The sequence below is a fragment of the Lygodium microphyllum genome, chromosome 8 (assembly GCF_053477565.2).
Source record: "Lygodium microphyllum isolate KBCC chromosome 8, Lygodium_microphyllum_v1.1.10, whole genome shotgun sequence".
Taxonomy (NCBI): domain Eukaryota; kingdom Viridiplantae; phylum Streptophyta; class Polypodiopsida; order Schizaeales; family Lygodiaceae; genus Lygodium; species Lygodium microphyllum.
The window spans coordinates 97217799-97240242 of record NC_141142.1 but is presented as its reverse complement, the minus strand read 5'-3'; the positions used below and the strand labels follow the sequence as shown (position 1 = coordinate 97240242).

General features: G+C 41.5%; 1 protein-coding gene across 5 annotated transcripts; it reads right to left on the bottom strand.

Moving 5' to 3' along the window:
• Positions 1 to 18186: 18186 nt before the first annotated feature.
• Positions 18187 to 21585, bottom strand: LOC148032641 (uncharacterized protein At4g15970-like). Of its 5 annotated transcripts, none has more exons than XM_087683261.1 (3): positions 21325 to 21585; positions 19823 to 20188; positions 18187 to 19557 (listed from the first exon to the last, which is right to left on the bottom strand). In XM_087683261.1, exons 1-3 carry the CDS (start codon positions 21355 to 21357, stop codon positions 19051 to 19053), a joined length of 906 nt encoding a protein of 301 aa, XP_087539387.1. In that variant the 5' UTR covers positions 21358 to 21585; the 3' UTR covers positions 18187 to 19050. The 5 variants fall into 5 exon arrangements, with proteins under 5 accessions (XP_087539387.1, XP_087539385.1, XP_087539388.1 ...); XM_087683259.1 differs by lacking the exon at positions 21325 to 21585 and adding an exon at positions 20701 to 21312; XM_087683262.1 differs by lacking the exon at positions 21325 to 21585 and adding an exon at positions 20691 to 21311.
• Positions 21586 to 22444: the final 859 nt, after the last annotated feature.

The following is a 22444-nucleotide window of genomic DNA, read 5'->3' as shown; positions in this document are numbered from 1 at the left end:
ATGGTAATCCTGTTGCAGTGGCTACTGATGGATCAGCCAACACTAGTAATGCTGAAAATACACCTTCAGTTAGTACATCTATGAGTGGTCCTATAGGTGATGGGTCACCTACAGTAAGTCCTTGGTCAGGATGCTTGCAGAGTCGTACTCCTACGTCCACTAACACGGATATGTCAGTGAGGGGGAGATGGGATAAGGGAAAAGAAAAGATGCTTGAGGATGTGACAAGTCCACTTACAGTAGGTTATGAGTTATCTAACAGTGATGGTTTGGATAGTGAGTTGGGCATTTTGTTTATTATTGTCAAGAATCATGTGGTGGGGGGACTTGCTCAAGATGCTGCACCGAACACACATGGAATGCACTAGGAGAAGCTCACTCAAGAGACGAGAAGAGAGATGGAGGCCAAAACGTTTTCTTGCTGATTTCTTCTTCTTCTTCCACACACTTTACAATATACACAAAGTATAGATAAGATACAACATAAAGGAAAGCGGCCTACTAAGTCAAACAATGCATAACCGACTACACTAGTCGACTGGCACTATAACTATACCAGTTGTAAATAGGTGTAACAACTTGAATATAATAAGTAATGAGTCAGTGGCCATGTGAGAGTTATAATGACCACCGACGTGCTAAGTGTAGACGTGTGGACCCATCTAACCAGGCAGTCCATCAACAATGTCCACATGTGTTGAGCATGTCATCTCAACAATTATGACACCTAGAGCAAGGCAGAGTTGTTATGTACCGCCTAGGTGTCATAACTCATAATTGTTATGACACCTAGGCTAGCCTGGTTGCAAAAGGGTATGCGCAGCAGTATGGCCTTGACTATGAGGAAACTTTTAGTCCAGTGGCTAAAATGGCAACAGTCAAAACTAACATTGCTTTGGTAGCATGCAAAGGCTAGAAATTATGGCAAATGGACGTCAAGAATGCTATCTTGAATAGTGATTTGGTTGAGGAAGTATATATGGAGTAGCCTGAAGGCTATGTTCACCTAGACTTTCCTACACATGTATGTAAGCTAAAAAAGGCTTTATATGGGCTGAAACAAGAACCTAGAGCATGGAATGCTTGGATCAGCAGTTATTTACAGCAACATGGATTTAGATTGGGTGATGTAGATCACAGTCTGTTCACGAAGAAGAAAGATCATGGGTATGTGTTTCTAGTGGTTTATGTAGATAAGCTTATCATCACTGGAGATGATGAAGAGGGCATTGCTGAAATTAAATCATGTTTACAGGCTGAATTTAGAGTCAAAGACCTTGGTGAGTTGAAGTATTTTCTTGAGATTAAGGTAGTCCCTCTATGTCTCAAGGTATATGGCTGCTACAGAAGCAATATGCTCATGACATGTTACAGAAGTATGGTATGGCTTAATGCAAGCCTATGGAGACACCTCTTGATCAAAATGTCAAGCTGCAAATTGATGTCGGGAATGACATAGAGAATGTGACCATGTATCGACAAATGGTGGGTAGCTTGATATACTTGACTATTACCCATCATCCTGACTTATGTTATACAGAGGGGCTGATTAGTCAGTTTATGCAGAAGCCTTGCAAACCACATTTAGATGCAATCAAGAGGATCATGAGATATGTAAAGGGTACTATAGATTATGGGTTGTTTTATACATATGGAAAATCCATTGACTTAACAGGGTTTACTGATGTTGATTGGGCTAGTTGTGCCTATGACAAGAGGTCAACCAATGGTTATGCCTTTGGATTGGGCAACAGTATGATCAGTTGTTGGCAGAGTAAGAAACAGCCTATTGTTGCATTGTCTAGTACAGAAGTTGAATAAAGAGAGGAGCTACCATAGCGGCTTGCGAAGCAGTTTGGTTTATGAAACTGCTGAAAGACTTGGAAATACAGCTGGAAAGGAGAGTGAGATTGCATTGTGATAACCTCAGCAGTGTTATGTTAGCTAGCAATCATGTCTACCATGTCCAAACATATTGAGGTTCACTACCATTTCATCAGAGAAATTGTTCTTATAAGGAAGATTGACTTGATTCATGTAAAGACTAAATACCAAGTAGCAGATATATTTACCAAGTCTCTTGGTAAAGAAAATTTCATATACTTCAGGCAGCTACTTGGAGTTTATCAAATGGTTTGAGCTTGAGGGGGAGTGTTAGAATATCAAGCTTCCGTTACTCTTCAGTCAGTCTATCTTTATGTATGTAATCGACATTAGCTGGATACAGCTATACATGTGTGTGACATTCAATAAGTCAATGTAGTCAGTGACTTAACCACAATTAGTCTTGGTTAGTCATACCTATGTGTGTAAGTCTCTTTCAGTGTATATGATGGAAGAATAATGGAAGAAGAACAACAATGAGCTGAGGCTCATCTTCTGCTCCACTCTATCTCTCTCCCTCTCTTCCAATACGCAAGGGAAAGGAACACTATATGGTCGATCATATGTCTCACATACCCATGGTAGAAGCCGTTGGACAGGGCATTGGAGACAAATTGCCACACACACGCATATTCACTCTATCTAGCAAAAGAGATTTGTTTAGAGTCGACTTGATGCTATATTGGTTAGACAACAAAGTTCAAGTGCTTAAGCACGGACTACCTAACCAACCCATAGAAAAGGCCTGACTCAGGTGACTGGTTCTCAAAATCCAACCCTATTATTTAATATAGCAAGCCAACTCTATCAGACAAATTACTGTGGAGATATGTGTGTGAGCATGAAATGCACAATGTACTAGTTGAGGCACATGGTAGAATTTCGGGAGAGGACATTTCAATAAAGATACAATAGCTCGCAAAGTGCTATAGTCTCAACTATGGTGGCCCTTGCTTTTTCGAGATGCAGCACAATTCGTGAAACATTGTGACGAGTGCCAACAGAATAAGGTGCTAGTTCGCAAGGACAAAATGGAGCTAAGTCCCATTATTGCAAGACAACCATTTGAGAAATGGGGGATTTACTTCATTGAGCCTATCATCCCCATAACTCAGTATTCACAAGCCAAATACATCATCATTGCCACCGATTATCTCACAAAGTGGACGAAAGCTCAAGCCACCAGGAAAAACCGTGCACAAACCACTGCTAAGTTCTTATGGGAGTAGGTAATCTCTCGATCCGACTACCCCATCGAACTTTTCAGTGATCAAGGTACGCAATTCATCAACAATTAGGTGATTGCTCATCTCTTGTTGATCATCCATCCAAAATCCTCATCCTACTACTCTCAGGCAAACGGCCAAGTGGAATTGACAAATAAGATTTTGGTAATAAACGTCCTAATCAAGGTAGTCTCTGCTTTATGCAATGACTGGGATAAGAAGCTAACGGGCAGCCTTATGGGCCTATCGGACAGTCCCACAGCCTATAAAATGGCTATTGGATAGATCCCATTCAGGTTGACCTACGGAACTAAGGCAATTCTACCTATAGAATTCTTCGTTCCTAGCTTGAGAATCTCTATTCAAGAGAGATGGGAGGAAAAGGAAGCATGGACAGAACATCTAGTTGAGGTAGAATGCTTATTGGAAACTTGGCTTCTGGCCGGCTTCTGGCCACCCATGCGCTGATGAAAAGGCACAACACAATAGCTAGTTTAACAAGCATGTCAAAGCAGCAAGATTTCAAACAAGGAGACTTAGTACTGTTGTATTCAATCAAGGAACATAAGCAAAAAATGAAGTTTATGGGGTTATGACCTTTCAGAGTTTTCACCAAAAGCCAAACTAGTAATGTGGAACTCGAAACCCTGGAAGGTGAGGGCATAGGATTCTTTAATGGCGATGGCATAAAGAAGTACTATCCCCCCATGCATCCACTTCACAAACCCCCGATGCTAGAAGCCCCTCTCACACTATACAAGTAGCCACCATTACGAAGATTGAAGAGGAGGATGAGGAATTAGTAGCTCCACCTACCTGCGCATGACCATTACAGCCCTGCAAACACACGACATTAATGCATTGATCAATGAGGGTGCTGACTTTAATGTCCTGACTCACGATCATTGAACTCAAATCGGCAAACCACAATTACAGCCCACTAATGCCAAACTCAACCCATTTGGTGGCCGATCATATGCACTTTTGGGAAAGTGCAAAGTTGCAGTCTCTATGGAGTCTAAAAGCTTGCCCATGATCTTTTATGTATTTCCAAACACGAAAGATGCAAGCACAGAATCGTTGTTAAGATGAACCTTTAAGAAGCATTCCCAATGTAATGTCAACTATCAATCATTACAGCGCATCCACCTAGACATTGGAAACTCACGAATTGTCATAGCCTTTAGCAAGGGCTACGCGACTCTATCACAGTTCGCAAAGCCACTAGTAGAGAAATCCACCATCAAGCCGAAGGAGGGGGGTCGTGATTTGTCACCACCTGCCAAACCTCAGCACCAGCAAAAAGCCAACCACAAAGCTAAAACCCTTGAACACGAGTTCAAATGGGTACCAAAACATCCCAGACTTCCTCCTAGGAGCACCCAACCATGTACTTGCAAGGCTAAGAACCTTCCCTTGAAACCTAGGAGGCCTAGAAGAAACTATAGGCACCGATGAACGGTCAAGCATTGATGGGTCCCCAAGACCTTATTGCAAGCGCAAGGCTATTACGAAGGCAATACCTGGATTTGGGTACCTAAAGCCAAGATGGCCAAGGACACTACTCAAATGCCGCCCTCAAGCTTGACCACACAAAGCATCAAGACGAATCAAGCATCAGCATCACAAAAGCCTTTAGCTGCAAGGCCCATTATCCTTCCAAAACCTAAACCCATTGAGACTCAACAAGTCCATCAACCCAAACCATAGCTTGCTACTCCTAAACTGCCTCAACCTTTCCCTACTAGTACCCCAACCACCGTCCAAGAATCTAGTAGCACACCACCCACTGCACCGGCCACGGCTAGTACACCAAGGTTGTGCACAACCCTTGCCAAAACCGCAACCACAAATTTGCACCCGTTAGCTACTAAACTGTCAATCCCAACCAAACCAAAGCCACCTGCCATCCTTAGACCCTCTTACCAGTGGAGATCCATTCTAACATTGGCTACTACTGACTTAGCTAAGAATACAGGCAATGACTTGGTTGCTTGCCTCAGATTCTTGGATGCCACATTTACCATGTTGGCCAAGAGCCACGATCGACTAGACTCAAGTCTTTTGGACAAGCCTTTAGCAATGGAAGTGCAAACTCTACCTTGCTCATGGGAGGAATCTGAATTCGTATTTTTCAAAGCTGCCAAGGCAGCCAAGGAACTCATTGCCATCGAGCTTTCCATTGAACAAGCATGCAAACAATGCCTTATCACATCTTATGATAAGACCAAAGTCCTTGCCATGGACCAAGAAATTGAGAGGTTGAAGCAACTCGTGGATGACTCCTCTTTCTTACGCAAATGGTATGATCTTCACCTTTAGTGGGCACTAGAAGGATTCTAAGTCATGGCAAATGCTAAACATAGCTAAACAGAGACGTGCGATCAAAACCGCGGAGTATGACCTGACATATGTAGCTCCAACTTCATATAGGGTGTTGACCACTGTTCTTAATCGACCCCTTAAAGACCACATCAAAGGGCACTTGTATTTAGATCAAATTCTCACTTTGGAGGAGTTACACATTGCCAGTCGAATCGACTCTGATGACTTCCTCACAGACATTCTCACCTACATCACTCAAGTAGGCATCCGCCCTTTCAACATGGACTGCTATGCCAATCTACAATATAATTCAAACTTCTATGCTTGGTTCATGTGAGTAAAACACCGCAAGTAAGCGTGGAATTCCCTTGGCCTCTCAAACCTTAATCCTAGGAAGGATTCTTCTCAATTCCATAGGAGAGGGGGCAAGGTGAAATCGAATGTGCAAAACAAGTAAGGTGAATGAAACACACGGATAAAACATCCATCAATGTCCAACAACGGAAGAGAGTGGATAAAAATCAACTTGTGATTGAGAAAAAAAGTCGTAAAATTTTTGGAATGACTGGACTGCTTGAAGGAAAAATGCTCTTTTTGTATTTAAGCATGTTATTATTCCCAAGAAAGCATAATCAATTCCTGCTTACCTTTCAACAAGAAATTACCTTAAGGACACTAATGGTGAACTATGGTATTATGACAAGTGCTCACAATGGTAGGTCAAGAGAAAAGCAACAAACCTCCATTCTCGAAGGAGGAGCAGGCGAAGTATGGCCTCTTGTTGGAAATGAGGGCTTACAATCAATTCAAATTCAGACATATCTTGAATTTAGAAGACATAGTCATGGAGGAGCCAACCATCAAGCAATTGGTGAAGCAGTGCAAGCTGCAGAAGTACGTGGAGAAGGTGGGCCAAGTCATCGACTATGAGAAGTGCACCGAATTCCTTCGTACCTTCAACACAAACCGTAGCACTGTCACAGTGCACCTAGAGAATGAAGCCCGCCAAGTAGAAATCGAGCTAAGCCATGAGCTGGTATAGAAAGCACTGGGCCTACCAAACAAAGTGGAAAGATGGCCAAAAAGGGATGTGTATGACACATTTGGGAATGGAAAAAGTGATAGTCCACACCAACGACGGCATTAGCCTAGCTAACATCCCCAACCCCAAGGTCCAAATTTAAGCCAAAATGGTGCGCACCCTATTCTCCAACCAAAGGTATAATGCATTAATGAATAGAATCAACATCCCAATGGTAGAGAGCATCATTGCCCAGTCCTTCAACAAGGTAAATGTTGAGATGGCAAGCTCAACACGTGTAGACATTGATGATGGACAGCCTGGCTAGATAGGTCCGCACGTCTACACTTAGCATGTTGGTGGTCATTATGATACTCACATGGCCAACAACTGACTTATCACTTATTATATTTAGTTTGTTACAACTACCTACAACTGGCAAAGATATAGCGCCGGTCGATTAGTGTAGTTTGTAATACACTGATTGACTTAGTAGGCCACTTTTCTTTATGTTGTATCTTATCTATACTTTGTGTACATTGTATGGTGTGTGAAAGAAGAAGGAGAAGTCAGCAAGAAAACATTTTGGCCTCCATCTCTCTTCTTGTGTTCTTGAGTGATCTTCCTCTTGTGTATACAGTGTGTTTGGCGCAGCAGCTCAAGAAAATCCCCCCACCACACAATTCTTGACATGGTATCAAAGCCATGACACTAAGAGAGGTTGATTTTGAAGGCTGAAGTGAAGGAAAAGAAGCAATGTTCGAGCAAGCAAGCAATGGGTAAGAAGCTCTCCCATTTTTCCACTCTTTCTCTTAGATAGTGCCTATGGAGGCAGCACCAAAAGGAGATAGAGTGAAAATCTCAGATTGCTGTGAGATTTGGTGTGCAAGTAGAGCACTATATATTCTACATATTAGCCCTTCAAGGCTTTCCCGCAGTTTTTTAGGACATCTGAGGTCGTTTCGGGCCCTGTTTTAGAGCCGCAAGGTTGCAGATAGCAGTTTCAAGGTGCATTGTGATTTTGGATTGTATTGACCAAAAGTGGGTGCACAGGTTTCAAATTTTGAATATGTAATTTTTTAAGTGTTTTTCAGGAAGAAAACATAAGGTTTATCTACAAATAGGTTGCAGATTACATGTATTACTGAGCAATCAATGAGAAAGATTTCTTGGTGTATTGTTGTACACTTGTTGTGAAAGGCTGCGGAAGACTAGCTTGTTGTGTTGTATCCTTTTTTGTGATAATGGCATAGAATAGTGAAAATCCCATTATTGAGAAGCTCAATAAGAACAACCACCCTTCATGGAATTTCCGTGTGTGTGACGAAATTCCTCAGTGGAAAGGGCCTTTATGAGTTTGTTTCAGGTGAAGAAAAGAAGCCAGAGCTGGGTATCCCTCCAACTGCAAGATGAATTAAAGGCATGGAAAGAATGGAATGCAAAAGACGTATTGGCTATCTCCAGTCATTGATAATACTATGATGGGACATATCAGGAATGCAAAAACTTCACATGCAGCTTGGACAATTTTTGAGAATATGTTTTCAATAAATACAAAGGCACGAAAGATTCAACTCAAGCAAGAATTGAATACATTGAAGAAAGGGAAAATGTATGTCAATGAGTATGTGTTGAAGGTGAGGAGCATTGCAGATGCTTTAGCAACGATTGATGCAATGCTTAATGATGATGATTTGGTTTCATCCACTTTGAGTGGACTCAATAATGAGAAGGCATGGAAATCATTTGTTACTTTAGTATACGTATGGAAGCCATTTCCAAATTTTGATAAGTTGGTCTCTCTCATGATTACCGAAGAGATCAATATGCAGGGTGACTCGTCTGAAAGAAATGGTGAACAGGTCCAAGCATTTTACTCATGTTATGGGACGTGTTGGCGATAACCAGTAAAACAGGTTCAATCAGCAATTTGGTGAAATGCAGGTTTCAACCGAGGAAACTTTAGAGGCAGAGGGAGCTCTAGAGAAAGAGGTGGATGGCAGAATCAGAGGTTCTGGATATTCTGCTATTGTTTGTCATTATTGTGGCAAGACAGGTCATATTTCAACCCATTGTTATGCTAAGAAGGATGATATTCGCACAGTGGTAAATTGCAGCAAGGAAACTATGCATTGTCTTCATGACAGAATGAAGACAAAAATGAGCACTTGTTTGTTATGCAACAGATGATGAATACAGTTACAAGAAAGGAGACACATGATGATGTATGGTATGTCAATTCAGGTGTATCTAATCATATGACCAGTCATATTGAATGGTTTGGAGAGATGTAGGACTTGTAAATCCAGGTTATGTGTAGATGGGTGATGATTCATGCCACCCGATTTCACACATTGGAAAAGTTTCCCTTGTCCTTGCATGATGGCCAGGCAAAGAGTCCAATAGATGTATTACATATGCCATCAATCACAAAGAATCTAGTATCTGTTGGCCAAATGGTAGAGCAAGGGTTGCAGGTCCGATTCAATGCAAAAGTTTTGTAGAAGACTTTAATGATAAGTGTAGGTTGGTCGCAAAAAGAAGTAGAGTTGGCCGCATGTTTACTTTAGATACTGGAATTCCTACAATGGATGTTGCTATATATGCTAAAGGAAAAGGAGTAGTTGCAGATATTGAAATATGGCATAAACGTATTGAACATGCAAATGTGCAAAGGTTGAAATTAATGCAGTCCAAAGGATTGGTTACAGGGTTGCCTTCTTTTAGAGTTGTAAAATTACATAAAGTCTGTGAGGCATGCCAGTTTGATAAGGAGGAAAGACAACCTTCTCGCATGACAGAGAATTGAGCAGAAATATACTTGATGTAGTGCATAGAGATGTTTGGGGGCCTACACAGAATGTATCTCTTGGTGGTAGCAAATACTTTCACATTTATCGATGACTGTTCAAGAAAGCTATGGGTATATTTCATGAAGGAAAAGAGTGATGTATTTGAGTACTTCAAATCTTTTAAGGCAGCTATTGAAACAGAAACATGCTTGAAAGTGAAGTGCTTGAGATCAAATGGAGGGGGACAATACCTCTCTAATGATTTTAGTGGCTTCTTGAGGACTCATGGGATAAAAAGGCGATTTACTTGTAGGTATATCCCACAACAAAATGAGGTCACACAAAGAAAAAATAGGCATATTGCAAAAGTTGCACGGGCATTAATGGTTGAAAGAAATATGCCAAAACATTTTTGGTCTGAAGTTGTCCATACTACTGTCTATATTATGAACAGAACCCCCACAGCTGCAGTTCATGGGATGACTCCTGAAGAATGCTTTACTGGCAAGAAGCCTAACGTATCACACTTGAAGGTATTTGGATGTGTTGCATATGTTCATGTGCCATATGAGCTACGAAAGAAGCTTGATCCAAAGGCTAAAAAATGTATTTTTATTGGATACTCTTTAGAGCAGAAAGAGTATCGTTGTTATAACCCTGTCACACAGGTGAGTTCAGAGTGAGCAAGGATCTTATTTTTTATGAGATAAACAGTTGGTATGCACCTACTAGTGATGTATTAGATGATGATAATGATCATGATAGATATGTGCAGAAAGAAAAGCAAAAATCACAGAGTCTTAGTGGACCAAAAACATCATCTGGTACTGCACCTACAGTGAGCCCTTGCTCTAGAAGACTAAGGAGTAGCCCCACATCTTCAGGTGTATCTATAAGTGTTGCAGGCAAAGACAAAGGAAAGAAGAAAGTACTGGATGGTAATGATACATCTCCTAGTCATTTGGGATTTGATGGAAATTCTAGTGGTTTAGAGAGTTTGGATGATGAGCTTGGTATTCCTTCAGTCAGGACACCGGGTGTATAGAGAGCTCATAGTAATGTAAAGGCTCCATTGAGTGATCCAATGGCATGCAAGTCTAGCAAGGTCATATACCCTGTTAAAAGATTTGTCTTTGAAGGTTATGCAACTCATCATTATGCCTATATGGTGAAACTAGTTGAGGATGTTGAGCCCACTTGTTTTGAGTATGTTGTTGGTCATGCTCATTGGGATGCAGCAATGGATGAGTAGATAGCTACATATATGGTGAAACTAGTTGAGGATGTTGAGCCCACTTGTTTTGAGTATGTTGTTGGTCATGCTCATTGGGATGCAGCAATGGATGAGTAGATAGCTACATTAGAAGCCAATAAGACTTGGGATTTGGTACCCTTGCCTAAGGGTAAGAAAGCTATTGGTTGTAAGTGGGTTTACAAATTCAAGCATAATGCAAATGGTTCAGTTAGCAGGTATAAGGCTAGGATGGTTGCAAAAGGCTATGCTCAAACATATGGCGGAGCAGCTAGCAGTGGTAGAAGAGGAGAGAAGCTGACGGCATCAAAAGCATATAGAAAATCTGGAATAAAGGATAGCCTCAGAGCTTGGAGAGCAATAGTACTTGGAAAGAGAAATTGAGGAACATGAGAGGTGGCTAAGGGTGTTAGCCTACAAGTACACAATGAAAGCCTGGAAGAAATGAAGAAAAAAGCAGATGAATGGGTGGACACAAGCAAAGAAAAAGTGAGCGACTTACTGTGTCGATCGGCGCTTGCAAAAGGCGACAGGGTGTTACTAGAGAGCAGGGCAGAGCCCGCACAAGTGACTTTAGAAGCCCAATAACGCTCCTACCTCCACACTCTCTCTGAGGAAGAGGAGACCATTGAGTCCTTAGGGAAAAAAACTAGAGATCACCTGCAGGGCTTGAGCTCTAGGGCATGGGCTACACATCCAACCACAAATTGCAAGGCCCAAAGAAGCACAGCCACCATAGCACAAGGGAGAAGAGAGACAAGGGTTGACTAAAGACGGCGAAGAGTTTTGAAAGGGAGCAACAAGTCGCCGCTCCTTAGTGGAAGGTTTTTACAATAAGAATGCCACCCCCCACCACTCTTTTTTACCTCAAACGTCGGCAAAGATATGTGTGCAATGGCTAGATCAATGTGTGGCAAAAAGAAACGCACGTAGGTCACAGTCACTGCACCTAGGGGTCCTCGAGTTAGAAACGTCTGATGGCTTCGGTCGATCGGGTCTGTCCCTAACCCCCTAGCCCATTTTCATTCCCCACTTCATACTTAGAGCACCTCAAGGGAAAAGACTTCCAAACATGTCTCCCTAAGCCGTGCACTGCACCCATAACGATGCACGAACTGGGTCCTCAAGTGTGGGACAATACCCAAGCTCGACCAAACTCCCAGTTCCACTAGCACGAGCACAATGGATCACACGGTAAGGTAGACACACCCCCAAATAATGCACCTTTTCTTTTTAGGTAAATACAAATGCTGCAATCCACCAACTTCGGAGGCCCCATCATCCACTCAATTCACCCTCGACCCCGACCACCTCAACCAGTTGATCAGTTTCTTCCCAAGACCAATCCCCACGAAACCACATCGTCGTCGACTTACACGACGTTGTTGCACAACATGTCACCATGTAGCCGAAACAAAGTAGAGGAAGACCAAGGAAACCCAAGTCAAAAAGTGAATGAAGAAGCTCATTCTGCTCAAGCAAGAGAAGTGTCGAAGATGGCAACCTCAGAAAAAACATGGGGGAGCTCCAAATATTTTGGCAAGGTTCTCTCAAGGATGAGGGAGGTCCTCTCAAGGATAAGGGAGGTCCTCTCAAGGATGAGGGAGGTTCTCTCAAGGATAAGGGAGAACCTCAACAGGCTCTCACAAGGAAAGCATGAGACACAATGTAATTCATTTTATCAAAAGTGCTAGGTTTCCGCCTATGCAAGTGGTAAAGTCTAAACGGACATATGTGAAGGGATAAAGAAACTTAAAGGGAATATGGAAAAGCCATGTTAAGATCGCATCATCGCAACCTCGGAGAGCGAGAGGGGGACCCGGTCCAACACCATCGTCAATTTCAAAGACAATTCCATCCACCTGCCAATCTCCATGGGAGATCCGTCCAACACCATCTTAAATTTCAAATACAAATCCGCTCATCTGCCATTCTCCAAGAGGGATTCATCCAACACCATTTGCAATTTCAAAGGATTGATCCACCCACTGTCGGTGTCATGGAGGGACCAGCCCCAACACCATATTCAATTTCAAGGGCCGATCCATCCAACACCATCCCCCGCAAGGGCTTGTATACAAACTCAAAAAAGCCATCTGGCGACACCCATCTCACCTTCCAACTACTACCCATCAGTGCTTGGGATTTGCACTCATCTAGAAGGGGGTAATGTTAACCTTAGAACAAGAAAAGAGTGAAAAAAGTGGAGAAGCACAAGTCGGGAGCTAAAAGAGGCGACCCAAAAGGAAATCAGACATGATGGAAAAAGCAGGAATGGAAATGGTCGAAAGCACAAAGGCGGCCTCAAAACCTAAGGCAAAGGCAAAAGCACATTTTTAAATGCAAGGCACTCCTAAATATTTTTGTAAAAGAGCGCCAAGCTCCCTCCTATGTGAAAGGTGAGAAGGATCAAAGCTTGCACGCGAGCTATGGCGGGAGAGCAAGAGCAAGAAAGAGAGAGACAAGAAATGGGAACTCCAACAGTCATAATGTGTGACCGGGCCTTCCTTTATTTACTAGTCACTAAAATGAATGTAAAGAATAAAGTGACGTGACGGGCGCCCACCACCTGCAGTGTGCAGTGGCGGGTACTGTCAGTGTAGTAATACACGGGGCGGTACGGCGGAGGCGCCTTTACCCCAACACTATGTAAATTGTAAAGGTAGATGGGCAATAGGAAGGAAGCTAGGAAGATAGTAGAACAATGGAAAAGAGGGCCTAGGCCACGATTGGCCATGTAAAAAATGGGATAAGAGGATGACCACCCAAAAGGGATTTAGGAGTATATAAACTCAAAAAGTGAATGAGGAGCATATTCTTTGGTGTGTGGCAAAGTGAACTTGTCTTCTTCTCTTCTCTTCTTGCTTGCTTGTGTGTGCTTGAGAGAGGGAGTGTGAGAGTGTGAGGAAGTGAGTGTGTGAGGGTGAGGGATCTTGGAGGCGAAGTTCTCCATTATCTTCTCTCTTCTTCTCTTCTCTTGTCTCATGTGCGGCTATGGAGAATGGAGCTTGAAGGTGGAGGCTTGAGGTTGCTTGAGCTCGCATCTTAAATCATGGAGCTACTGGTGTGCTTGAGGGAGGAGGCAACTCGTTTGGGCATCAAGGTAAGCTCACTACACCTCGGTAGGATCGAAGGTGCGTCGGCTAGGTGAGAGATAGCCATATGTATTTTTTTGAAACACTTGAATAATAAGCGGTCCGTGGGTCTTGGCAATTGAGTGTGCATTCACCTCTACAATGTGTCTAAAGCCTTTGAGTAGTTTTGTGAGGAGAGGAGTATTAAACATCGATTGACCACCCCGTACATCCCACCCCAAAATGATATGGCTAAGCGCATGAATAGGACAATTCAGAAGTGATTCCACTATATGCTTAGCTAGATAGGCTTACCACAGCATTTTTGGATTGAGGTAGTTACTATTGTCGTACACTTGATAAATCGGTTCCCATGTACTTCTCTTGACTATCAAGTTGTAGAGGTATGGTCTAGCAAACCTCCATATGCTCATTTGCATTTCTTTGGTTGTGAGGCATTTTTCAATGTACCCAAGGACAAGCACAATAAATACGAAAGAGCCACATGAATAATGCTAAGGTTTGCCACCAAACAACATGACGAAGCACATTGAGGTACATTTCCACTTTACTCAAGAGATTGTTGGGGAAAGTCCATTGAGCTTATCAAGATCTCAACTCACCAAAATCCTGCAGATTTGCTCACTAAAAGTCTCCTAGCGAAGCGTTTTGCCTTAGGAAGTTGATGGGTATTAGATAAGATGACATCTTTTCTCATCTTGTTGTACTTATGTACATTTGTATTTTATCACTATTTTTTTCTTATTCTCTCCTCACTACTAAGGGCACATTCACCTTTAAGTGGAAGGGTATTGGGGGTAAATGTGCATGTGGCTAATTGTGTGTGTATTAGTTACACTGATAGTGCCCACACACATGTACACTACAGGTAGCGAGCACCTATTACTGTAACGTCATTCTTTATTCTTTCAATGACATTTGAATAAAGGGAAGGCCGATCACACATTGTGACTATTGGAGTTCCCATCTCTCTCTCTCTCTCTCTCTCTCTCTCTCTCTCTCTCTCTCTCTCTCTCTCTCTCTCTCTCTCTCTCTCTCTCTCTCTCTCTCTCTCCACCATGGCTCTTGCTTCCACTTTAGGGTTCACTCCCTTCCTCCTATATGAGCATTGTGTGTATATGCATGCACGTGTGTGTATATGTATGCCTGCGTGCATGTACACTTTCTAAATAAGTATATAATCAAAGCCCAATATTAAATCTATATTAAGTATGTTGTGATTAGTTTATAGATTTTGCATGAAATGAGAAAAATACTATATTATAGTCTAATGTGCCTCATAAGGTGAAAGGTTTAAGAGGATTCTATAGAGCTAATCTAGTACACATTAACACTCTTTACATGCATACTTAAAAATGAAGATAGATATAAATATTCAAATAGTTGCCTAAATTGTAAGATATAAGAGAATCATATACACAAAATATTACATGCAACATAGTAATATGAATAAGTAGAGAAAACCTTTGAAGCACTATATTCTTTAATTTGTAAAGCATATCATAATGTATAAAAGAGTGCATTATCCCCTCTTAACTTAGCCTAAGGGGTAAGGTCTAAGAGGATTTAAGCTAGAAATAAAAGACATGTGCCAAAGTGCATTATCCCCTTTTAACTTAGCCTAAGGGGTAAGGTCTAAGAGGATTTAAGCTAGAAATAAAAGACATGTGCCAAAGTGCAATCCAAGTCCTAAAATCAAAGCTTTATTTGATAAAATATGAAAGTATGAAAGTCGCACTTGATATGTAAGATCCAAGTATTATTTATTTTTCTAAAAACAAAGTAAGCTAGAGAAAGATGCCCCCTAACATGTAAGGTCTCAAAGACTTTTGCAAAGAACATGTTTACTTCTGCACAAAAGGTCAATGAAGACATTAGCCTTCTTTGGTTTAGAATAGGAAAGCATTGTTCAAATTGATTGGTTGATTAACACCATGGAGGGTTGTTCCAACCGTCATATTGAGTTGAACATTAAGTTCCACTAACAATAGAATTGGTATTGTTATGACTTGAAAGTAAAGTATAGGATGTATATCTACAATTTCTTTGTAAACTTTAATTGTGGCCAAAATTCTAAATGAGGCACATTAATGATCCCACCGAGCTTTTTATAGCCCTTTCTACATGCTTATAAAGACATGTATTCACTTCACATAGAGCATTTACTAGAATATAATTGTCTCTATGATATCGCTCAAGGTTTCATTATCTCATCTATTTGCTTAATGAGTCATGTCAAAACATCCAACCAAGATTTGTGATCTTCCTTGCCAAAAACTTGCGAAGAGATATATATAATCATTGCTTGGAGCATCCACATTTAAAAAATCTCATAGCCTCATTTTAGAATTGCAAGCAAATACTTTGTATTGAGTCCTAAGAAATATATGATTTATAGAAAAGAGTTTTACCCCTCTTAATTGAACCTAGATGTAGGTGCTAAATTCCCATCTAAGGTGCACAACCCAAGGGTATTCAATCTGGAAATAGATGTTAAAAGTCCCACCTAAAGTATAATGTCTAAGGTTTACTTGATAAACAATTATATTGATAAGTTGCATTTCCTTGGAAAACAAAATTAACCTAGAGAAATCCTATGAAAGTGCCTCCAAAGTTATAAAATTTCAACGAACTTTACAAAGTAAATACTTCCTTATGCACAAGAGGCTTAAGAAAACATGGACCTTATTTGGATTAGAGCAAAAAGTCATGGGCTACATTTTGATTGCTTTGAGTTGCAATAAGTTTTATCTTTTTTGAATAGTGAAAATGGTTGAACCAATATTTGATTAGCTTACTTACACTTTTCACATTTTCTCATGACTAAGTGTAAGTGATAGGATCGATCTCTCTCTCTCTCTCTCTCTCTCTCTCTCTCTCTCTCTCTCTCTCTCTCTCTCTCTCTCTCTCTCTCTCTCTCTCTCTCTCTCTAAACTTGTGCATGTGTAGTACATCACAAAGGATTTCTGTTCATAAACTTACATAGGGTTGAGCCTTAAATATTAATTGTGTTCACCCTATATTTTTGTGCTCTTTATGCTTGCAAAGATGGTTTCTTACAATGCATCTATCACCCTTCCTTTTCGGAAAATCCTCAAGTCCTCACATAACTATCATTCTCAATAGTTTTTTTGAAAACCACTACATCCTACCTATATGTTATTATGCACAACAACGAATTCAAATTACACCATCCCACCTCTCCTTTACTTTCAAGCAAATCACCATGTTTCTCTTTCAATAATGGATAATGAATTCACAACTTTGTTTTTCTCTATTTCGACACAATCAACTGCATATTTGTAAGCTTATATTCAATGGACATGTCATTTGCAAAAGTTGGTCTTTCATGTACATATACAAATACAAGGAGATAAGTAAATGGCAATATCATATATGATTGTACAACTCTTGGCATTGAAAGACTTTTAGATGACCTGACAACTCCAAAAAACTTTGTAATGGTATTTCCTACTTACAAGTCGTGATTCAAAATTTCCTTCCATGTTCTAATGCTGCAAACTTCTTTCCAAAAAATTGTCATAAAAATGAAGGAACTTATTACATGTCTTTCTTTGTCAACAACTTTGAGGTTGTAAATTGCGATAGTATACTCAAGACATGGGGACTTTCTCAACCTTAATCTTTTTTCCCATTTTAAAGCATTTCTTGAAAATTGGAGCAAAAAAGACATTGTTAGGATCACTACAGAGGATCCCAATTCAATCAAGTTTCATTGTTTGTTTAGCTTGCGAGCTATCCATCTACACAAGAAAACGCCAACATGGCTCCTACCCACTGTCTCGACTAATACTTCAAGGGGAGGCTTGCCCCTTCTTAGCATTCAAGGGGATGTGCCTTGTCTCGAAAAAATAAGAGATTTTTCATACCTCAACCTTGTAATCTTTTTGAAGTTTAAAGATATCTTGGAAGTTGGAGACATCAATTCTCCAAATTATATCCCTCTTGTATAATCATACGCTCACTCTCTAGCTTTCAAATTAGAGCCTCAAGGAAAGATGGAACACATCAAACCTAATGACCAAAATATTACTTACACCTAGTCACTTACCAATACATTACACCTTGTATTTGCCCATCCTCTAATGATATTGGTTTACACATTGTCAAGAAAACAAGAGAGGAAGCCCTGAAAATCCAGGGCTATATGATATAACATATTTTTCTTTTTGCATCTACATTTATTAGCCTTGGGGCTTATGTCCAAATTTTGTGATATTTCCCTTCCAAACCTACTTGATGTCAGAAAGTGATTGATAATCAAATTTTCTATGCAAAGTTCACTATAAAACATTCTATGGGATTATTGGCCATCATTGATTGAGCCATTGATTCCCTAAAAGAACTTGTTGTATCATGAGAATGCGTCTCTCCGAGCTACAATTGAATTGACCAAACAAATCCCCATTAAATTTATTCATCCCAAAATGAGTTTTATCAAAGCATCAAATAACCATGTGGCATAACAATATCTAATGAGCACTATTGCATCATTTCTCACCAATCAATTAGCCAGCTTGCCAACCATAGACTTAATGGTAAGATGTATGAATCTTGTATAATTGCCAAGTAACAAGAAAAATAAGTTTTTGCAGGCGCAACAACGAATCAAAGGCTCTTCTAGAGGTAAGATGCCTACAAATATCTACGGTAAGATGCCTAATTGAGCAAGAGAATCATCGTGTTTAATGTTTGCCCATTGATGACTATACAGTGGTACTTTCATGAGCACACATGGCTAAGCAGTGAGAGGCATCTCTCATAACAGTTATCAAGAGGACCCACCAAACAATAAGGGTTCAAAATCTTTGGAATAGCAATGCTTTGGATGTCAAGGATGCTATACCCTACAAGGCATCCAACTCCTTTTCACCCAGCATTGGGAGTAAATGGCCATGACTCACAGATAGTCCAGAAGCTTTGTGGAAAGCTTAGCTTGTGATTCCTATTTAAACCACAGAACTGAGCACCTATTTTAGCATGTTAAAGCCTGAAAAGATTTAATGTCAGCCTCTGTGTGGCAAGACTAAGGTATAAGCACAACACAAACTCTGCGAAACCACCGATATATTTAGTGTAACTTGGAGGGCAAGGATTTGAAACTAATGGCATTCAAAGTTCTACAGTGTCCCTAATTGCCTGTGATAGAATACATTCACACTCATGAATTTTGCTCCAATGCTCCTAAACTTGTTGGAAAAACTGCAATATTATGTAATCTGCACAAAACTGCCACTCTCTGAAGCCTAAAACACAAACCCCATATTACTACAAGTCTTCAAAAGCGAGCTGCAACCGAATGCAGGAAAGCAGGCAAGCATAAAATTTACACCCCACCTTTGGATGTTTATGAGACTCAATGGATTATTTTTGAATCCATGTAACAATTTTCCCCTTCTCATCTTTGACAGGAGCCAAACTGTGTTAGTGGAGATCAATGAACCAGGCGTGCACTGGCAACACATGCTTTAGGAGCTGACCAGGAGAATTTCTGCCTTCTCTTCTCAAGGGGGGTCATTGACTTGAACCTTTTCCAGTCTCCCAGGACCAGTCTCAAATCCTCTACCTTGTTCCTCAACCCATAACAGCAGTTTGCATGCATGGTGCAGATCTTCTCCACATCTATGGAAGGCTCACAAAATCCTGATACATACCTCGTGTCGAGAAATGTCCACCTCAAGCCAAGTTCAACAAGAGCATCATCACGCTTGATCTTATTAAACACATCCTGGTCATGCTTCCCTGGAAACACTTCCCGAGCAGTGTACCAGTATTTGTAGAACTCTATTGTTCTTCTGTTTGAGCGTGCAAACATGAAGCCCCCATTTGCCCTGTTCCGCAAAGAATTCGGGTTGCCCATATAATGGTCACAGGCTATTTGGAAATCCGCCTCTGGTGACAAAAGGGGAAATGGGTTGCGGAACCAGATTATGTCTGCATCCTGTCAGATGTAAATCCACATTACTGCACCAAAATGTTAAGTTTCAACAAGTGAATTGGTATTTGAAAGTCCAAAAACCTTCAGCTCTTTAACTTTGCACCACAATATTACTTGCCAATCGTATGGCACAAACCTTGATTTTGCATTTTTAAAATGTTTATCTTAGCACAGATTAAGACATGTATCTTCATAACCAAAAGCCACTATTACCATAGGATAAACCACTCAGACCTCTAGGCACTACTGATAAACCGTCAGCACTTACTGTGAAAAGGAAACTGTAACCTTCCTCCAGAACTTTCCTCAAGAAGTTCACCCTTCTCCACATCATCCTCAAATAATCAGATGTCATGAATATTTTCTCTCCTGAGAAATCAACACCTTCCGTCTTCAATTTGAAGCATCGAGAATGCAGAAGAATGCAACGGTCATATGCTTTCTGATCCAAGGCAACAATGACCAGATGAGCCAGGAGTGGCGCAGTGCCATTGCCAATGCGAAAGCTTTCCAAGAACAAATCAATCATCGTGTTTTCTGCGACCCATGCCTGATTCACAGTGGTGATGATCACAGTCTTGTCAGGCATGGCAGCTTTTCTCAATACCCTTTCGAGGCCGTGAGGCTCTTCATCCTGCGTGCAGAGGTAAAAAGAGGGTTGAGTCTTTGACGGGCTGTGCAAGCGAATCACACAAGCTAAGACCATTACAATAATTTTAGACAAATTACCACAATAATTCCGACTGTGTGAATTGTGACAACATCATGAGCTTTCTGCAAGGGAGGGACTGCTAGATGCGGGCCGGCCGTCCCCAGCCCCCGCCTGCACCTAGCTAGGTCTGCGGTGCCTCCCCAGCAAAAGCTCATGATGTTCAATACTACAATTTGAAACAAGGAAAACCAGCCCGTCTCGCACATGGAAAATGGTCAAAAACTCTTGGGCTTGTCACCCAAAAACCCTGTTCAACAGAAGGAAAAAAAAACCCACATCCAGAAGGAACTTATGTATACAGGAACATGCACAGATTCATCCTAGGACGCTGCAGGGCATGTAGTTCTTAGTTCTCATTCAGGGGCACATTCAGACATGGCACTGATGAACGAGATGTTAAGCAGAAACAACACGCAGTTTATACCATGCCTCACCGGTCCTGAGCTTCGGCTCCGCAGCTCTCCTCGAGCAAGGCGGTCCAGGAGTTGCCATGATGGGCCGGGGATGGAGAGGGGGTGCAGGGTGGGAGGGGGGAAGAGGACTGACAGGAAAGGGAGGAGGATGAAGGCACAACAGAGGAAGGCAAGCAAGGCATGATGCTGGTTGAGGATGCAAATCTTCATGATGCCTCTTCGTCTTCTTGTAAGGCCAAGTCCGTTCCTCCAAACACGGATGGATGAGACGGTGATGATCACACGCGACAGATGGAGCCAAACCACCAGTGATGAACAATGCAGTACACTAATACAGAGAACAAAAAGACTAAGGATATATGGATAGAGAAACACAGACACAGAGAGAGAGACAGAGAGAGAGAGAGAGAGAGAGAGAGAGAGAGAGAGAGAGACGCTAAAGTCTTTGTGGCTTGTCCCTTGAGCTCTGCCTTCGTTCTCTTTAAATCCCACTGGCATAAACCTACCTCTCTCTCTCTCTCTCTCTCTCTCTCTCTCTCCAAGCAAAAGCCTGTCCCTCAGAGGAGGAAGCAAAGGCCTCTCTCTTTCTCTCTCTCTCTCTCTCTCTCTCTCTCTCTCACGAGGAATGGACTACCTAACACTCACCCTCAACCCACCATCGTCAGCAACACAGACCATGCTCCCTCAGCCTTTCCGACGATCAATCTGGTCTAGGATGCTCAGACGCTGTTTCCTTTTTGCTTCTGCCCGTGTTTCGAGAATTTCGCCTTGTGATTCTGAGGCCTAGTGAACTGTGTATTGAGAGAGAGGGGCGAACATATCGAGAGAGAGCGGGGGACCCGGGGGCGGGCCGGGGAGGAGAGAGCGCAAAATTCCTTTGCCTCGTGGAGACTGGAGTCTGATGAAGTGTCTTGTGTCTGACAGAGAGACACCAACTGACAAAGGGTTTTTGAAAAAACTTCACAAGGGGGAACACTCTTCTTAGACGCTAATAGATTTTTGAATTAATTAATTAATTACATCGATACTTGTAACTAAGAAAGAACACACTTCTTCCACTACCTGCCATAAAACAATCTGATCCCTGTAGGCTGTTTACACCACTAAAAGAATCCCTTTAAAGGTTTGTTAAAAGGACACTTTTGGAGATTATGTTTGGATTTTATGTTTATACTTGTCAAGAAAAGGGACTGAATCTACTAACAAAATGTCACTTATTTTCGAGCCTTCACAATGCTTTCTTGTATTTTCCAAAGGTACTTCTGCAGCACATGGGGGACTGTTCTTGTGAGTTTTCAAAGGGGTTTTTTTTTTTACATGTTCTTCGAAAACTAGAAACGAGCCCAAGTCATGTGGACTGGTGTCTAGTTTTTACCAATAAAAACCCTTTCCCATTTGAAAACCTCCACTTATCGATTTCTCCTTTGAAAATCCATCTCTATTTTGGGGTAATCAAGTGGATTGATGCCCTTTTTGGCCTCAAGTTGGCTTGCTTAAGAAATGAGCCCACCACTATAGTAATGAACCCGCACCAATGGAGGGAGGTGACTCGTGAGGCTTGGCATGGAGCCTCCCTCTCCTCCACCCCCTTTGCTCCTATTTTAGTCGCTCCTCCTCCCCCCCCCCCTCTCTCTCTCTCTCTCTCTCTCTCTCTCTCTCTCTCTCTCTCTCTCTCTATAGGTCTCGAGTGGCAAGAACACCCGACCTAGTTGTAAAGACTCCAAGATGGTTCAATACATTATCTATTTGGTTTTCATTCACTATT